General features: G+C 63.4%; 3 protein-coding genes across 6 annotated transcripts; 1 reads left to right on the plus strand and 2 right to left on the minus strand.

Moving 5' to 3' along the window:
- Positions 1-59: 59 nt before the first annotated feature.
- Positions 60-870, minus strand: LOC128949114 (keratin, type I cytoskeletal 9-like). The gene is made up of 2 exons (XM_054293921.1): positions 865-870; positions 60-755 (listed from the first exon to the last, which is right to left on the minus strand). Exons 1-2 carry the CDS (start codon positions 868-870, stop codon positions 60-62), a joined length of 702 nt encoding a protein of 233 aa, XP_054149896.1.
- SMPD2 (sphingomyelin phosphodiesterase 2) lies at positions 200-4,759 on the plus strand. Of its 2 annotated transcripts, none has more exons than XM_054294056.1 (11): positions 200-251; positions 1,397-1,499; positions 1,923-2,019; positions 2,096-2,172; positions 2,425-2,518; positions 2,608-2,697; positions 3,022-3,104; positions 3,300-3,432; positions 3,504-3,608; positions 3,686-3,842; positions 4,038-4,759. In XM_054294056.1, exons 2-11 carry the CDS (start codon positions 1,450-1,452, stop codon positions 4,379-4,381), a joined length of 1,230 nt encoding a protein of 409 aa, XP_054150031.1. In that variant the 5' UTR covers positions 200-251; positions 1,397-1,449; the 3' UTR covers positions 4,382-4,759. The 2 variants fall into 2 exon arrangements, with proteins under 2 accessions (XP_054150031.1, XP_054150030.1); XM_054294055.1 differs by having other exon boundaries at positions 212-251; positions 1,351-1,499.
- Positions 4,309-13,701, minus strand: MICAL1 (microtubule associated monooxygenase, calponin and LIM domain containing 1). 3 transcript variants are annotated; one of them, XR_008484186.1, is made up of 26 exons: positions 13,624-13,701; positions 13,269-13,547; positions 12,056-12,263; positions 11,866-11,973; positions 11,643-11,741; positions 11,406-11,561; positions 11,103-11,203; positions 10,581-10,838; positions 10,030-10,145; positions 9,821-9,947; positions 9,500-9,578; positions 8,955-9,105; positions 8,696-8,883; positions 8,505-8,611; positions 8,374-8,424; positions 8,210-8,287; positions 7,709-7,883; positions 7,533-7,615; positions 6,956-7,424; positions 6,753-6,838; positions 6,522-6,620; positions 6,315-6,408; positions 6,138-6,237; positions 5,967-6,040; positions 5,178-5,878; positions 4,309-4,354 (listed from the first exon to the last, which is right to left on the minus strand). XR_008484186.1 is itself a non-coding variant. In XM_054294050.1 (25 exons), the coding sequence occupies exons 2-25, from the start codon at positions 13,527-13,529 to the stop codon at positions 5,748-5,750; spliced, it is 3,399 nt and encodes a 1,132-aa protein (XP_054150025.1). In that variant the 5' UTR covers positions 13,530-13,547; positions 13,624-13,701; the 3' UTR covers positions 4,861-5,747. The 3 variants fall into 3 exon arrangements, 2 of the variants coding, with proteins under 2 accessions (XP_054150025.1, XP_054150026.1); XM_054294050.1 differs by lacking the exon at positions 4,309-4,354 and having other exon boundaries at positions 4,861-5,878; XM_054294051.1 differs by lacking the exons at positions 4,309-4,354; positions 8,210-8,287 and having other exon boundaries at positions 4,861-5,878.
- Positions 13,702-14,422: the final 721 nt, after the last annotated feature.

Genomic DNA, 14,422 nt, shown 5'->3' on the forward strand with positions numbered 1-14,422 from the left:
TCCCATCCCTCCCGCACCCCGCTATCCCCCCGCACCCCCGGCGCGCCCCGTTACACCCATCACACCCCGTTACACCCACCACACCCGCCCGCGCTCCCCCCGCCCGCGCTCCCCCCGCCCTTCCCGGCCCCATTCACCCCCCCTCGGCCCCGGGCTCCGGCCCCGGTCCCGGTCCTGCCCCTTCCGCCCCGCTCCGCTGCCTGCCGGGACGCGTAGTCCCGCGGCCCCGCGCCGCTCCCGGCCCGCCGCAGGTCCGCTCCCGGCCCCGCTTCCCCCTGGCCCGCCGCTCCCGGCCCCGCCGATCGCTGCTCCAGGTCCCGCTTCCCCCGGTCCCGCTTCCCCCGGTCCCGCTGCTCCCGGCTCCGCCGATCGCTGCGCGCCCCGCTGCTCCCGGTTCCGCTTCCCCCGGTCTCACTCCCCCCGGTCCCGCTTCCCCCAGCCCTGCTGCTCCCGATCCCGCTGCTCCCGGTCCCGCTCCGCCTGTTGCTCCGCTGCTCCCGGCCCCGCTGCTCCTGCCGTTCCGATCGCCCCTTTGCTCCGCTCCTCCGGTTACCCCGCTGCCGCCCCCGCTCGTCCTGCGGCTCCGCTCCTCCTGTTCCGCTCCCCCTACTCCCGTCCCGCTCTCCGTTTCCCCGCTCTCCCGTTTCCCCGCTCTCCGTTTCCCCTCTCTCCCGTTTCCCCTCTCTCCCGTTTCCCCTCTCTCCCGTTTCCCCGTTCCACCTGTTGCCGCTGTCCCGCTGCCGTCCCGCGGGGATCTGGGGCCGCCCCCGGGGGCTCAGGCTCGGTGGAAGCCGCCAGCGTTAATTAGCGCGGCTCAGGAACGGGATGATCCCGCCGGGGCAGGCAGAGCCTGGCTGCCCGCACCGGCATCCCGCAGCTCCGGGGCTGCTCTTTTTAGCTCCTAAACCGGAAACTGGGACAATCGCACGGGGTCAGGCAGGGGGGAAGCGGAGCTGGCGGAGAGCTGGGGCTGCTCCGGAGCTGCTGGCTGGAAAGGATCCGTGGGTTTCCCGATGGGGAGGTGTGTGGCGGTGCCCCATGGCCGTGCCTCGCAGCCCCACTTTGAAACCAGGATAAAAGTCCGTCCTGGAACACAACTCGCTGAAAGGCAGAGGGGTTGAGCCCTGTAGCCCACCCCTGGCCCACCCAGCCACTGGGTGTAGGGTGACACGGGTGGTTTGGGTACATGGATCCCTGTACGGGGGCACTTTAGGGTTTGGAGTGATCCTTGTGTGCAGGAAAGGAGGTGAATGGCCTGGAGTACCCCGAGCACTTTTCCTTCCTTCCTGGCCCTTGCCCTGGCTCAGCCCTTCCGCCTTCCCAGCCTGGCTCCTTGGCTCTGTCCTGCAGCCTGCCCTGGCTCCTGGGGGCTGCCACTCCTGCCCGCTCCCCGCAGGTGCCCCCTGTGCCTGGCACTGCCCGCTGACCCCCACAGACCCCCGACAAGCCATGGAGGGAGAGCCCACCCTGCGCCTCCGGATCTTCAACCTCAACTGCTGGTGAGTCCGGGCTTCCCCAGGCTGTGTGGGGGGAGATGGGGGCACCGTAACCCCAGGGATCCCACCTTGGGGTCACCTTCGTGTCCCCTTCATTTTGGGCTCACACCACACTCCCAGCCCCAGAGGGTCATGAGGTGCTTGGCTGGGTATTGCCTCCTGTCCCTTCCGTGCTTGTTAGCCCCAGAAAAACCCCCTATTTGCACCCCAAGCAAGGATGAGCTGCCTCAGTTCTGCAGGCAGGAGAAGCTGTCCCCAAACAGCCTCCCTGCATCTTGTCCCCATGTCCTTCCACCTTTCTTGTGTGCATTCTGCTTCTGCTGGCACTGCAGCCCTGTTTCTCTCCCTCGTTTCGGGTCACAGTGGTCCCCAAGAGCCCCCTGGCCCTGTCCCCAGCAGGCTTTGACTGTCACCCCTCTGTGGCAGGGCCATCCGCTACCTGAGCAAGCGGCGGCAGCAGCGCGTGCGGCTCATCGGGGACACGCTGCGCCAGGAGGGCTTCGACCTGGTGCTGCTGCAGGAGGTGAGGGCAGTTTGTGTCCCCTTCCCAGCCTGGGAGGTGGCCTTGGCTGTTCTCAGCCCGTCCCTCTGTCCTCCAGGTGTGGAGCGAGCAGGACTACAGTGAGCTGAAGGCGAAACTAGCGGGCTCTTATCCCTTCTCCCATTACTTCCGCAGGTGAGAAGGGCAAGCTCAGTCTGGGGGGCAGTGCCAGGGCTGGGCCATGTCCTCGGGGTTTGCCACTTGCAGGGACTGCTGCAGGTCCTTTAGGTCACCTCTGTCACTGTGGGAGACCCCACACCTGGGCAGTGGGGCGCTCACAGGAGCACACTGGGATCCAGGCACCCAGGGAGTCCTCCTGGCCCAGGATTACGGCAAGGCAGAGGTTTTGGGGACCCCATCTCCTCACTGTGCTTCCTCCCTCCACAGCGGGGTGATCGGCAGCGGCCTCTGCGTCTTCTCCAGGTTCCCCATCCTGGACACACTCCTCTACCAGTACTCACTGAACGGGTACCCCTACATGGTAGGTGGGCTTGGGGGGCACGGGGCACCGTGGTGTCCATCCCCACAGAGCCTCAGTAGTCCTGACCTGCCCTTCCTCCCCTTGGGCAGCTCCAGCACGGGGACTGGTTCTGCGGCAAGTCCGTCGGTCTCGTCGTTATGAAGATCTCAGGGATCATCTTCAACGTCTACGTCACCCATGTGAGCAGCCCAGGGAGGAACTCAGCATGGGGGGAACAATGGGGAGGAGGGGAATGAGTGGCCATACCCCTGTTTTACTGATCCTTTGCTTTAACCCTGCTCTCCACCTTCTGCCCTGGACTATGCACTGATTTATTAAAATATTACTCAGGGCAGGGGGCGAGGTCCCATTACCTGGATTTGCACTGAGGTGAGCATCCCAGGCTCACCCAGTGGGGGTGACATACAGACAGAGGTGTTGGCAGGGACTGTTTGGAGGGGCTGGGTGGGTTTGCAGGGAGCAGGGCAGGAGTCAGAGCCCCTTTGCTTTCCCTCTCTGTCCAGCTGCACGCCGAGTACTGCCGGGACAAGGACGCCTACCTGCCCCACCGCCTGGTGCAGGCCTGGGAGCTGGCACAGTTCATCAGGTGAGCAGCTGTGGGGTGTCCCCTGCAGGCCCCAGGACACGTGTGGTCACCACTGCCCCTGGGGCTTACACTGCAGAGAGCTCCCGTTGCACCAGTGCCAGTCAGGAATAAGGTGGAGGAGCACTGGGCAGGTCCCAGTCACTCCAGTGGGGTCCCAGGCAGGGCAGGGAAGGACAGCCACCCCTGTCCCCACAGACACACCTCAAAGGCAGCTGATGTGGTGCTGCTGGGAGGCGACCTGAACATGCACCCTGAAGATGTGGGCATCCGGCTGCTGTGTGGCTGGACGGGGCTGCAGGACGCCTTTGCTGAGGCCATGCGCTTTGAGGTGAGCTCAGGGGCTCAGGGGGGTCCCAGGGCACACCAAGAGCCCCCAGCTCACCCAGGCTCCTGTCTCAGGGCTGCAAGAACGGCTGCACCCTTGTCCCTGACAACTGCTTCACTGACAAGTCAGAGCTGCTGCCCTTCCCGCTGGGCATCCGCATTGACTACATCCTCTACAAGGTAACAGGGGTGTCTGCGCACCAGCTGGGAGGGCTGGGAGGGAGGCACTGCTGTGACCCCCTTGTCCCCTCACCCAGGCCATCTCCAGCTTCACGGTCAAGTGTGAAGAGCTGAAGACCACCACGGGGCGAGCCCCAGGCACGGACATCCCCTTCTCAGACCATGAAGCTGTGATGGCAACGCTGCACATCCAGAGGCAGGGGCAGCCTGCAGGTGCCACCCTTGGCACGCCTGGTGAGTCGGGGGGGTGCTGCCAGCATCCACTCTGTGCTGGGGGCTGGTGGATGGACTGGTGGGGTTGCACGGAGCTCTTTGGGGATGTTTCCCCTTGTGGAGGGCTGCAGGGCGGTGGGGATGGGGAGAAGGATATGGGGAGGGTCTAGGGCTGGTGTATGGGGTCCCCCCCTGCTGATGGCCCTGTCCCCACAGACCCAGCCCTGGCAGATGTGGTGGCAGAGGCGCGGGCAGAGGTGGGCGCGGGGCTGCGGGCGGCGCGGCGGCAGCGCTACTCCTCGGGCAGGATGGCCGTGCTGGCCCTGCTGCTGCTGCTGCTCCAGGCTGCAGCTGCCCTGGCCACTCTGGCCGGGCTGGGCGCAGAGCAGCCCTTCCCCAAGCTCTCCTTCTGCCTGCTGGCCTTCCTCGCCCTCGGCGTCCTCGTCCTCGCCACCGCTCTCCACCTGTTCCGCACCATGGAGGTGAAGATGCTGCACGGCACCGAGGACCAGATGTGGATGGTGCTGAGGGCCCTGCAGGAGCGTCCCAGTGAGGGCTGAGCTGGGGCTCTGGGTGTCCCACAATGTCCCCTTGGCCACACCGCGTCCCCTTTTTCATCCTTGTTTTTAGCTGACTTCGGGTCTTAGGCCAGCAGCACTGCAGCCAATGCAGTAGTGCAGGTTTGGCAGCTGCCTCCTGGGGGAAATTAAGGTTTTTGGGGTGGATTTATTCCACTGACCCCTGTGAGAACCACAATGGAGGCAGATTTTTATTGCTGTCTTTTTAAATACACTATTTTGTACATGGAGGGACCCACTGGCCTGGCTGGAAGGCTTGAGAGACTGAGGCTCCCCTTGCCTGGGGTGGCCTCAAAGTTTACACTGGTGGCTGTTCTGGCAACCAGTCCTAACTGATGGAAAATAAAGGCAATATTTTAACCTTTGGCACCTGAACGGGGGGCTTTATTTGAAGGGAGGGGGTTTGCAGCAGGATTGTAGGGCTGGTACAAGCACAGGGAGGGCTGGAGGAGGTGCTGAGGGAAATGGCAGGATGAGGGCTGAGCACAGGGTGAGGGCTGAGAGAGGAACCTGAGACCCCCATCCCCACACATCTGGGCTGCCATGAGCATCATTTGCCCACAGAGGCAACAGCCAGGGACTGCAGGGGCATCTGAGGTCTGTGCAAAGGCCAGTGTGGCATTGCCAGGCAGAAGAAATCCCAAAGGGGCAAGGAGGGCACAGCCACTGGCGTCCCTTGTCCTTGGTGTTAGAGTGTTGGCCCTGAGCACAATTCCCATAGGAATTCCAGCACAAAAAGCCCTTCCCTGCCCCAGGGGGCTCATGGTAGAGTTCTGACCTTGGTTTCCTGCAGCAGCTGGGGGCAGCGTGGACGTGGCATCCAAAAGCAGAGGTGCAGAGCAGCCCAGTCTGTCACTGGTCCCAGCTTGTACAGGCAGATGTCCCTTGAGATGGACGGTCCAGACTGGGATGGATGCCCTCAGCTGGGATGGATGTCCCAGGGTGGCTTTGGGGCACCATTCCTGAAGGTGCCCCTGCACATATGGCATCTGTCTCTGGTGGCCAGTCACCTCCTTGCTGCTGGGAGCCACCACAGCCCCCTTTTGCAGTCCCCTGAGAGTTTTCCAGCCAGCACAAGGCAAAGGCACTCCAGCCATGCACAGGAACACCCTCTCAGCACCCCAGGGCTGAGTGCTGCTCGGTGTCTCCTCACACGGGCATCCTCCAGCGGCTCTGGCCCCTCTGTGACAGACTTTGGCAAGCAGGGAGCTGGATTTGCTGTGGCAGCTGCTGGCACCTGGGGCATCGCCACCTCCAGAGGTAGCTCAGGGTGGTGCCCAGCCCAGGACTCACTCACTCACACTCTGCTGGTCCCCAGGGAGCACTGGTGGCCCCGGGGCCGTGCGGGTCAAGCGCGGAGCTCGCTGAGCCGCTTCTCCTCCTGCAGCTGGATGAGGATGTTCCGCTTGTTCACCACCTCCACCAGCTGCTTCAGGATCTCCTGCTCAGCCTTCTCATCCTCAGCTGTCTTCAGGGCATCTGTGGGTGCAGGGGGCCGGAGTAGAGCTGGGAAGGCCACCAGCCTGACCTGCTCCCTGCACCGTGCAAAGGGAGCGATGGCACTCACCCTCCTTGTTCATGTAGCTCCGGAGCTTCTCGTCAAGCTGGCACTGCTGCTCCTCCAGCTTCAGCTCCTGCACCCTGTGGGGAGGAAGAGGGTGTGCTGGGCACTGAATTTGCAGGGCATTGGGGTGGGCTGAGCCCCCACACCCGCCAGGGAGCATCTCCCAAGCCTCACGCGATCATGAGGTCCGACTCCTCGCTCATCAGGTTGTTCTTCTTCTGCACCAGGTACAGCAGCTGGTTTGTCCACTGCGTGTGCTGGTCAGCCAGGCTGTCTGCAGGGCAGGGGCATGGTCAGCAGGGTGCAGACCCCCCCTGCAGGGTCACAGTGCTCTGCCCACCCTGGCTTTACCATTCTCATCCCGGAGCAGCTTCTCCAGCTTGGTGCCCTGCTGCTCCAGCTCGCGGAACGTCACCTCGATCTCCTCCAGCCGCCTCTGGATGGCCTGTGAGGGAAGGGCAGCACTCCCCTGCAGGCCAGCACCTGCCAGCAGCAGCAGGACAGAGGGCACAGGGTGCAGTGCCGCGCTGGGGACGTGGCTGTCCCCTCTGGGGTTACCTGGGCTCTGCAGAACCTCTTCATCTGGGACTCCCTGGTCCGCCGGGCCAAGGTGCGCTTCCAGGTGGGGAATTTCTCCTCTTCCCGGGGGTCTGGGTACTGTGAAAGGACGGTGGCACGGGCAGGGGGCTCAGTCGCTGCGGCACCTGCTGCCTGGGCAGCCACAGCTGAGCCAGACTTCTGTGAGAGGAGCAAGAGCCCCAGCTACCATCACCAGGGGAAAATCCTCACCAAGTCTTTCACAATGCCAAGGCCTTTGTCCTCCTCCTCTTTCTCCTCCTCTTCCTCGCCCTCCTCGCTGTCACTGTCCTCCAAATCTGCCCAAGAAAAAGCTGTTTCAGGCTGGTTCCTCATGAGCAAGACGTGGGATACAGCAGGGTCCTGCAGGGACCGAGAGCTCTGCTCACCTGGAGACTCCAGTTTGTACCACCTACCTTTCTCCATGTCAATTTTCTCCTCCTCCTCCTCCTCCTCCTCCTTGCAGGCGCCTTGTCCCTGCCGCAGGGCAGGGAGGGCCTCGGGTGCTGCTGGGAGCCTCAGACGGGCTGGCTTCAGTGGGGGCTCGGGCTCAGCTTCACTGGTGAGGTTCAGCGTGGACAGACTGAGCTTCTCCAGCGGTGTGAGGATGATCTTCCTCCTGCCCCCAGTCTCCTCACCCTCCTCTGCTGCCCCTTGGGGCTCCGCTCTGGGAACCTCCTGTTCCCTCACATCCTCCCCGGGCTGTGCCAGCAGCTCCTGCTCCTCCCGCGTGTCACCAGCACCTGCAGTGTCCTCAGCGTCCCCAGGCTCTTCCCCGGCCTGTGGGGCTGCTGGAGTGGGCAGCAGCGGGCTGGGTGCCCACTCCATGGGGGACACACACGACGTTCCAGCATCTGAGGGCGCGCGGGCAGCAGCACCAGCATCCTGCAGCAGAGCCAGAGCAAGGGGCGATGCAGCACAGGGCCACACCCAGCCACCCCCCTCTACATTCTGCCTTTCCCCCAGCACCTCCAGGGACTCAAGGTGATTTACCCCATCGGGCAGCGCCGGAGCCTCGTCCCGGGGCAGGTCCATGCTGGCTGGATGGGGGTAGTGCAGCGAGCAGTAAAAGTTACCTGGCAGGGAGGGGGTGGGGGGTGAACTCATGACAACCTGCGAGGCGGAGAAGCCGCTCCCCAAGCATCCCCCGTGCCCAGGAGCTGCCTCACCATCCTCCTCGTCGAAGGCGTAGTCGCCCAGGCGCAGCGTGGCCCCGCAGCGCCGGCACTGGAAGCAGCCGCGGTGGAAGAAGCGTCCCTCGGCGCTGGCTCGCTCCACGATGTACACACGGCGCCCGCAGAAGTAGCAGGCGTCGCTGTTCTCCCCTGTCCTGTCCCTCGGCGGCTGCGGGGGCACAGCACAGGCGGGGCTGGCACCGGGGGCCTGGCACCCGCCGTGCCCCGCGGCCGTGCCAGCAGCCATGGGGGCACAGGGCAGGGCCGTGCCCCTCTCTCAGCGCCGGCTGCCGGGATGGCTGAGGGAGCGGCAAGCCTCGGCTCTGGAAAACCAGTTGGGTCAGGAAAGAGGCAGGGAGGAGCTGAGAACCTGTGGGCGTTCGCTTGTGCAGCTCCGTGCCAGCCCTTGGCTCGGCCCTGCCAGCCACCGGTGCCCTCCCGGTGCCCCCCTGCCCTGAGCTGGAGCCTCCATCCCAAGGGGACACAAGGACCAACCTGCCCTGGCTCCATGCCGGTGGCGTGTGGCAGCTCGTGGGCGCTGTCCGGAGTGTCTCCATCCAGCCCCGTGTCCAGCTACAAGTGACCCAAGGGCAGGGTCAGCCCCCCACTGTCCCCCCAGGCCAGCTGCACCCAGCAGAGCCCCCCTGGGGCAGCCCCACCTCAGCGTCCCTGCGGCTCCTCTTGGCCTCGCTGTCCTTCTGGGCACCGTCCTGCAAACCCACAGGGGTGGTAAGAGTGGGGAGTGTTGTGGGTTTGGTGTGCCAGGAGGGTCTGGGTGGGGGTCCCTCACCTGGCTACGTTTGTGTGCCAGGTTCCGGCTCTTCTGCAGCTTGCTGAGGAAGAGGATGGCCCCTCGTGTGCCAGGGGGAGACAGTGGCTTCTTGCTGACCTCCGCCTCTGCACAGGACATGGCCATTTTGGTGGGACCCAGCCAGCCCCAGTGCAGCTCAGGATGGGACAAATCCCCCCAAAATATCACACCTGGAGAGGTCCCAAAAATTTGGTAGAAGTGGCTGAGGTAGGTGATGAGGTCCAGGCAGTCAGGCTCTGTCAGGGTGGCCATCTCAGCACTGGAGAGGACAGGCTGGATGCCCAGCTCCTGCTCTGCTATATCCAGCAGCATCTGGTGGGTCTGAATGGCATCCTGGGGGTCCACGGAGTCAAAGTCCCTGTGGGGAGACATGGCTGCATCAGGGTGGGCTCTGCAGGGTGGAGGGTCCTGGGGGCTCCGGGCACTCACACCAGGTCGGGGCGGAAGCGGTGGATGAGGGCACAGAGGGCCAAGCCACTGGTCCAGGAGGTGCTGAAGTTGGTCACGGCCACGCCGGGGTATCCAGCTGTGCTGGCCTGGCACCAGCTCAGCAGCTCTTCACACACAGCTCCAGGGGCCACTGGGGAGGCAGAGACGGGGGACACCCCCCCAGTCCACCTCCTGCCTCAGACTCCATGCTTTAAGGGGAAAGGGATCCCATGGGAGCAACCTGAGACACCCCCTGTCCCCCACAACCCTCCAACCCTCCCCACGAGTCTCAATAACTATGCTGGGAAAGCATCTGTCAATATTTCATCATCTGTGCAGCCTGGAGGGGCACAGCCTCCTCCCCACAAGGCAGCAGGGTCCCCACGTGGGCCACAAGCAGAGGGGATAGAAACCATTGGTGTCACCAGGACAGCCTGCTGGACACAGGCCAGGGAACAAGAAACAAGGATGGGGAGGAAAATCAGGGCAGTGGCCACGTGGGCATGGGCAGCTGGGAGGGATGGGGCAGGACTGGCTGCTCCTACCGGTGCTGAGCCGGGCGTCGCTCTTCCTCTTCCCATGGTGGTCCACCTCCATCATGCCCACCAGGTAGAGGTCCCTGACCTGCCAATGGGGACATGTGGTGGCTCACAACCTGTACAGAGCCAATGACACCACGCAGGGAGGTGGGACACCTGGACATCCCCCCCAAACCCTCCAGAACCCTCCGCCTTCCATAATGCATTCAATGTCCTGTGGGCTAATAGCTTCAGTCTCACGCCCTTTGGGGACAGGGCACTGGGTAAATTAGTGCCACCCTGACAGCCAGGGAGGCTGGGCTGGCTGGCTGTCCCATGGCCAGGTACCTGGCTGGCTTTGATGGCCTGCAGGTTGATGTTGGGGTAGCGCGTGGCCGGGTCGATGCTGTACTGGCTGACGTTCTTGTGGGTGTTGTCCGGGGATGTCTGCGAGAGGCGCTGGTAGATGCTCTCCCTGGGTGCAGGGGACAGGGCTGGCGTCACTGCTGCCACCCTCCCGTGCTCCAGAGCCAGCCCAGAGGGATGGGGACACTCACCTCTCAGCCAGCACCTCCAGAGGGGGTGTCCCCGCCGCCCAGCGCCGCACCATCCACGCCGCGTCGAAGGCGGCGAGGAAACCCCTGGCCACGCCGGTGCCCAGCGGCCAGAAGGGCTGCAAAGGGAAAAGCAGGGCTGGAACATGGAACAGCTCCATGGAACTGGAGTTGCATGGCTGGTCTGGGCAGCTGGGAGGAGCTGGGAGCTGCCAGGCTTGGCCAGGGATGAAAGAGGGAGCGGCGGCAGGACGCGCACGGACAGGAGGGGTGGCCATCGCCATCTGCTCCCCAGCCAGCACAGCTCCATTGGGGAGGGGCTGGGCTGCTCCTCCAGCCTGAGCCAACCCCAAATCTCCTCTGGGGATGGAGAAGGGGACAACCTCCCCAAAACATGGCACTACTGCTGGGAGCCTGCCCAAGGATGGAGTGCACTGGGCAACTGGGATGGGAAGCACTTAGGGAGGGGAAATACATTGCAACCAATGCAAGGAGAGAGAAATGCAGGGAGAGGGAAATGGGGGCGTGAGGGGGGCTGCAGGGGAAGCTCTCACCTCCACCAGGCAGTCGCCCACCAGCCCCAGGAGCACTCGGCTCCCGTTGTGCTCCCGCACCAGCGCCGCGTTCTCCGAGCGCGTCATGCACGTGAAGTCGAACATGTCAACGTCCGGCAGGTCCCGGTGGTTGAGGGCAAACTCCAGTTCGGGCAGGCAGTAGTTGGTGGAGAAGTTGGCAGCTTCTTTGGCATAGCTAAGGAGGGCATCCCTGTTCACGTTGTCTGGGGCCAGGAGGCTCTCGATGTCCGCTTTGTCCTGCGGGGATGGGGTGAAGCTGAGTGGGATGAGGGAGGTGATGTTTGATGTTTGTCCCTCAGCCCGGGAGCACCCAGCTCCAGGCTGCAGCTGTGCCACTGCGCTCTCAGTACTCTGGAAGGATTTTTCCTGTGGCACAGGCAACAGCTGCTGCAGCCCCTACCACCCCAGGGGTGTGCAGTAAAACCAGCATCCACAATTTGCATGCCACCTTCAAGCTGCCCAGTGCTGTGGGATCCCAGGGCCAGATCCTGCCCTCCTCACCTGGAGGATGACCCCCTTCGTGAGCAGGCTCTGCTTCTTGGCCGTCATGACGAAATAGTGAGTGTCATCCTTGTAGTACACGATGTTCTCCAGGTCAATGCCTGGTGATAGGGAAGGGGCTGAGCCAGGGCCATGGGCTGTCCCAGCACTGGCTCAGACACCAAATGTCCCCTGCAATGGGGTTCCATGTGGGACATGCACCCCATTACTGGGGACATCCTGGGGCTGATCCTCCAGCTCCCTCAGGAAGGGCAGGACCCCCAACACCCCACATGTAGGGATTGGGACCATGGGACCACTGACCCGTTTTGTTGTAGAGGTTCTGGAAGAACTTCTGGTTGTAGATTCGGGCCACGCCGCTGATCTCAGCCACCTCCACCTCGGCCCGGCTGTGGCGGTTGATGAAGTTGGTGGTGATGCCAATGGCCAACTTCCCACGCGTCTCCTTCCTCTTGAACCCTGCAGGAGGGCAGAGGTTGAGGGTGAGCCCCCACTCAGCCCCCACATTGCTCCCGGGGGTGCAGGGACACCCGTGGTCACCTTCAGGGACAAATTTGCCACCGCCAGCTGAGATGAGGACGTCGAACTCGTAGTGGCTGAGGGGAGAGGAGCTGGGCTGCAGCACGGCCTGCCAGCCACCTGCAGGGAGAGGGGTGGCCATCAGTGTCCACAGACAAAGGGCTGCATCTTATTTCCCCCACAAAGGACACAGCAGGGCGATTGGGGGGCTCAGAGTGGCCACCCACCCTGCAGAGTCACATACCTGCCTTTCCCTTGGGGGGAACAAGGTCCTCAAACCTCACATTGATGTGCACCTCCACCCCCAGCAGCAGAGCCACCTTCAGCAGGATCAGCTGCAGCTGCCGGATACCTGGGAGGGGAGGGAGACCCTCAGGGCTGCACCCCTGGCTGCTGGGACCCCCCACATCCATCCTGGTGCCCCCCAAACTCACTGATGTGGTCCAGCGTGCCCGTGCAGAAGCGCCCGTAGAACTTCTTGGCGCCCAGCGCGCGCAGGTCGTGGATGGTGAAGGGCCAGAGGTGCAGGACGTTGTTGCGAGAAAAGGAGTCGCGCTTCTCCAGCAGCACCACCCGGGCTCCCAGCAGAGCCAGCTCGATGGCTGCCCGCAGCCCGCAGGGGCCAGCGCCCACCACCAGGCACTGCAGGGCAGTGAGGGGTGGGCAGCCAAAACAGGGTGTGGGTGAACCCCCAAAACAGGGTGAGGGTGAACCCCAGCATGGCACAGCCAGTGAAGGAGGTGGGCAGCCCAAAAACGGTTATGGGTGAACCCCCAAAATAGGGTGTGGGTGAACCCCCAAAACAGGGTGTGGGTGAACCCTCCAAGCAGGGTGTGGGTGAACACCAGCATGGCACAGCTAGTGAGGGAGGTGGGCAGCCCAAAAACGGTTATGGGTGAACCCCCAAAATAGGGTGTGGGTGAACCTCCAAAACAGGGTTTGGGTGAACCCCACCAGGCACTGCCATTGAAAGGGGTGGGCAGCCCCAAAATAGTCTGTGGGTGGACGCCAGCACAGCATGGCCAGTGAGGGGGTGGACAGCCCCAAAACAGGGTTTGGGTGACCCCCCCCAGCGCTCCCAAAGGCAGCACGTCCCCGCCTGCTGGGTCAGGATCTGGCCCTCCTCAGTTTTCCCCTGATTGTCCCCGCAAAGTGGGGTGCCCCCCACCCCCTGGACCTTGCCTTCACCCAGGGCAATGGCAGCAATTAAAGCATGGGGTGAGACAAGGTGCAGCTCTGTGCAGCCCTGGCTGGGTTTGGTCTCCTGAGAGCTTCTGCACAGGGCTGGGACAATGGGGACAGCAATGAGCCATCATCTGTGGGACAGGGTTAGGGTTATATCCCCTCCTTGGGATGCTCCTATCTCCCAGCAAGGCCTTGCCAGCTCCCTCAGCCCTGCCATGGGATGTCCCCAGTGAGAGCAGCTGGGAGGCGGAAGCACGCTGCTGGCTGGGTGGCACTGAGGTGGCACCGTGCCATGGGGAGCTGGCAGTGCTAATTAACATCCTGTCCCATTAAACTCCATCAACCTCCTGCCTGGCACATCCTGCATCCTCCTGGGATGAGAGCCAGAGTGTCCCAGGGGATGTTCTCACCCCAGACAAGGACACAGAGCGTCCCAAACCCCCCATCCCACACCCCGCTCACCTTGGTGCCAGCACAGGCTGTGCCCTGGTCGTAGTCCTTGTGCCCAGCTTTCTTATCCAGCTTGCTCCACAGGGCCTTGGCGTTCCAGTAGTTGAGGGCAGCCTTGAGGCCGTGGTAGAGCTGCAGCCCCGTGCCCTGCACGCCCAGCTGCTGGCACAGCTCCAGGAAGGAGCCCAGCACCTCCTGGCACTGCCCGGCTCGCAGGAACCTCTCAAAGATGGCATGGGCAGGGTTGCCCGGCTCCTCGGCTGGCACACTCATCCTGTGTCACCCAGAGGCCTGGCAGAGGGACAGCAGAGGTCAGCAGGGAGGGGACCCTCGTGGATCCCCACCCCAAACACATCCCATGCCACACCTGGCGTCTCAGTGCCAGGACTGCCAGCTGCAGGTGCTGTTGGGTGGCGATGGCACTGTCAAAACTGGCACTTGGTGATGGAATTGTCCCTGGATGCTGCACCCAGAGAGCCACGGTGTCACCCTGCCACTGCTCCCAGAGTGCCACGGTGTCACCCTGCCACGGTGGCCTCAGGGCAGGGGATGGGGCAGGCTGGGGCTGCAGTGAGCGGCTTCCTCCATGCAGCGGATACCTGCAAGAGCCAAGAGCAGAGGGAGCTGTTTCGGAGCAAAGATACCACTTCCTTCCTCCACAGCCTTGCCTTCACTCCGAGGGGATGGGAGGGAGCTCCTGGCTTCAGGAATCAGCCCCACAGCTGCTGCAGAAAGCAGCAGGAGCAGCCCTGGGGCTGGGGCTGGAATGGGGTGACCTTTTCCCCCACCTCCCCTTCCACCACTCCTGGAGAGGGTGGGAGCAGATTGGCACGGAGGAAGCGCCGGTGAGGAAATCAAATAAAAGTCAAATCTCCCTACAAGCAGCACCAGAAGCTGTGGGAGGAGGGATGCAGCACATTCCCTCCCAAAACCCCCTGGCATCTCCCAGGGTACCAGTTCTTGCATCTCTCTCCCACTCCCAGCACTGCCCTGACCACCATCCTCTGCCCTCTGTCTTGCCAGCCTGAGCACCAAATCCAAAACTTTGCCTTTTCCAGCCACTGTGGCCAAGCCCAGGGCTGTGGAGGCTCCCCCAGCCCAGCACACACGCGGTGCTGCCAAGGAGGATGTGCGGGAAAAGCTCGGCGAGAGGCAGAGCTCCACCT

Source organism: Melozone crissalis, unplaced genomic scaffold (genome assembly GCF_028551555.1).
Source record: "Melozone crissalis strain CALT ecotype California unplaced genomic scaffold, PUWL_Pcris_2 ptg000198l_1, whole genome shotgun sequence".
In the NCBI taxonomy this organism is placed as follows: domain Eukaryota; kingdom Metazoa; phylum Chordata; class Aves; order Passeriformes; family Passerellidae; genus Melozone; species Melozone crissalis.

Coding starts and splice junctions, on each gene's coding strand:
- SMPD2 (XM_054294056.1), top strand. CDS start 1,450: ATGGAGGGAGAGCCCACCCTGCGCCTCCGGATCTTCAACCTCAACTGC. Junction 2,020..2,095: donor ACCTGGTGCTGCTGCAGGAG/GTGAGGGCAGTT, acceptor TCTGTCCTCCAG/GTGTGGAGCGAGCAGGACTA. Junction 3,609..3,685: donor TTGACTACATCCTCTACAAG/GTAACAGGGGTG, acceptor CCCCTCACCCAG/GCCATCTCCAGCTTCACGGT.
- MICAL1 (XM_054294050.1), bottom strand. CDS start 13,529: ATGAGTGTGCCAGCCGAGGAGCCGGGCAACCCTGCCCATGCCATCTTT. Junction 7,425..7,532: donor CTCCGGCGCTGCCCGATGGG/GTAAATCACCTT, acceptor GCTCTGCTGCAG/GATGCTGGTGCTGCTGCCCG. Junction 6,409..6,521: donor AGAGGTTCTGCAGAGCCCAG/GTAACCCCAGAG, acceptor CTTCCCTCACAG/GCCATCCAGAGGCGGCTGGA.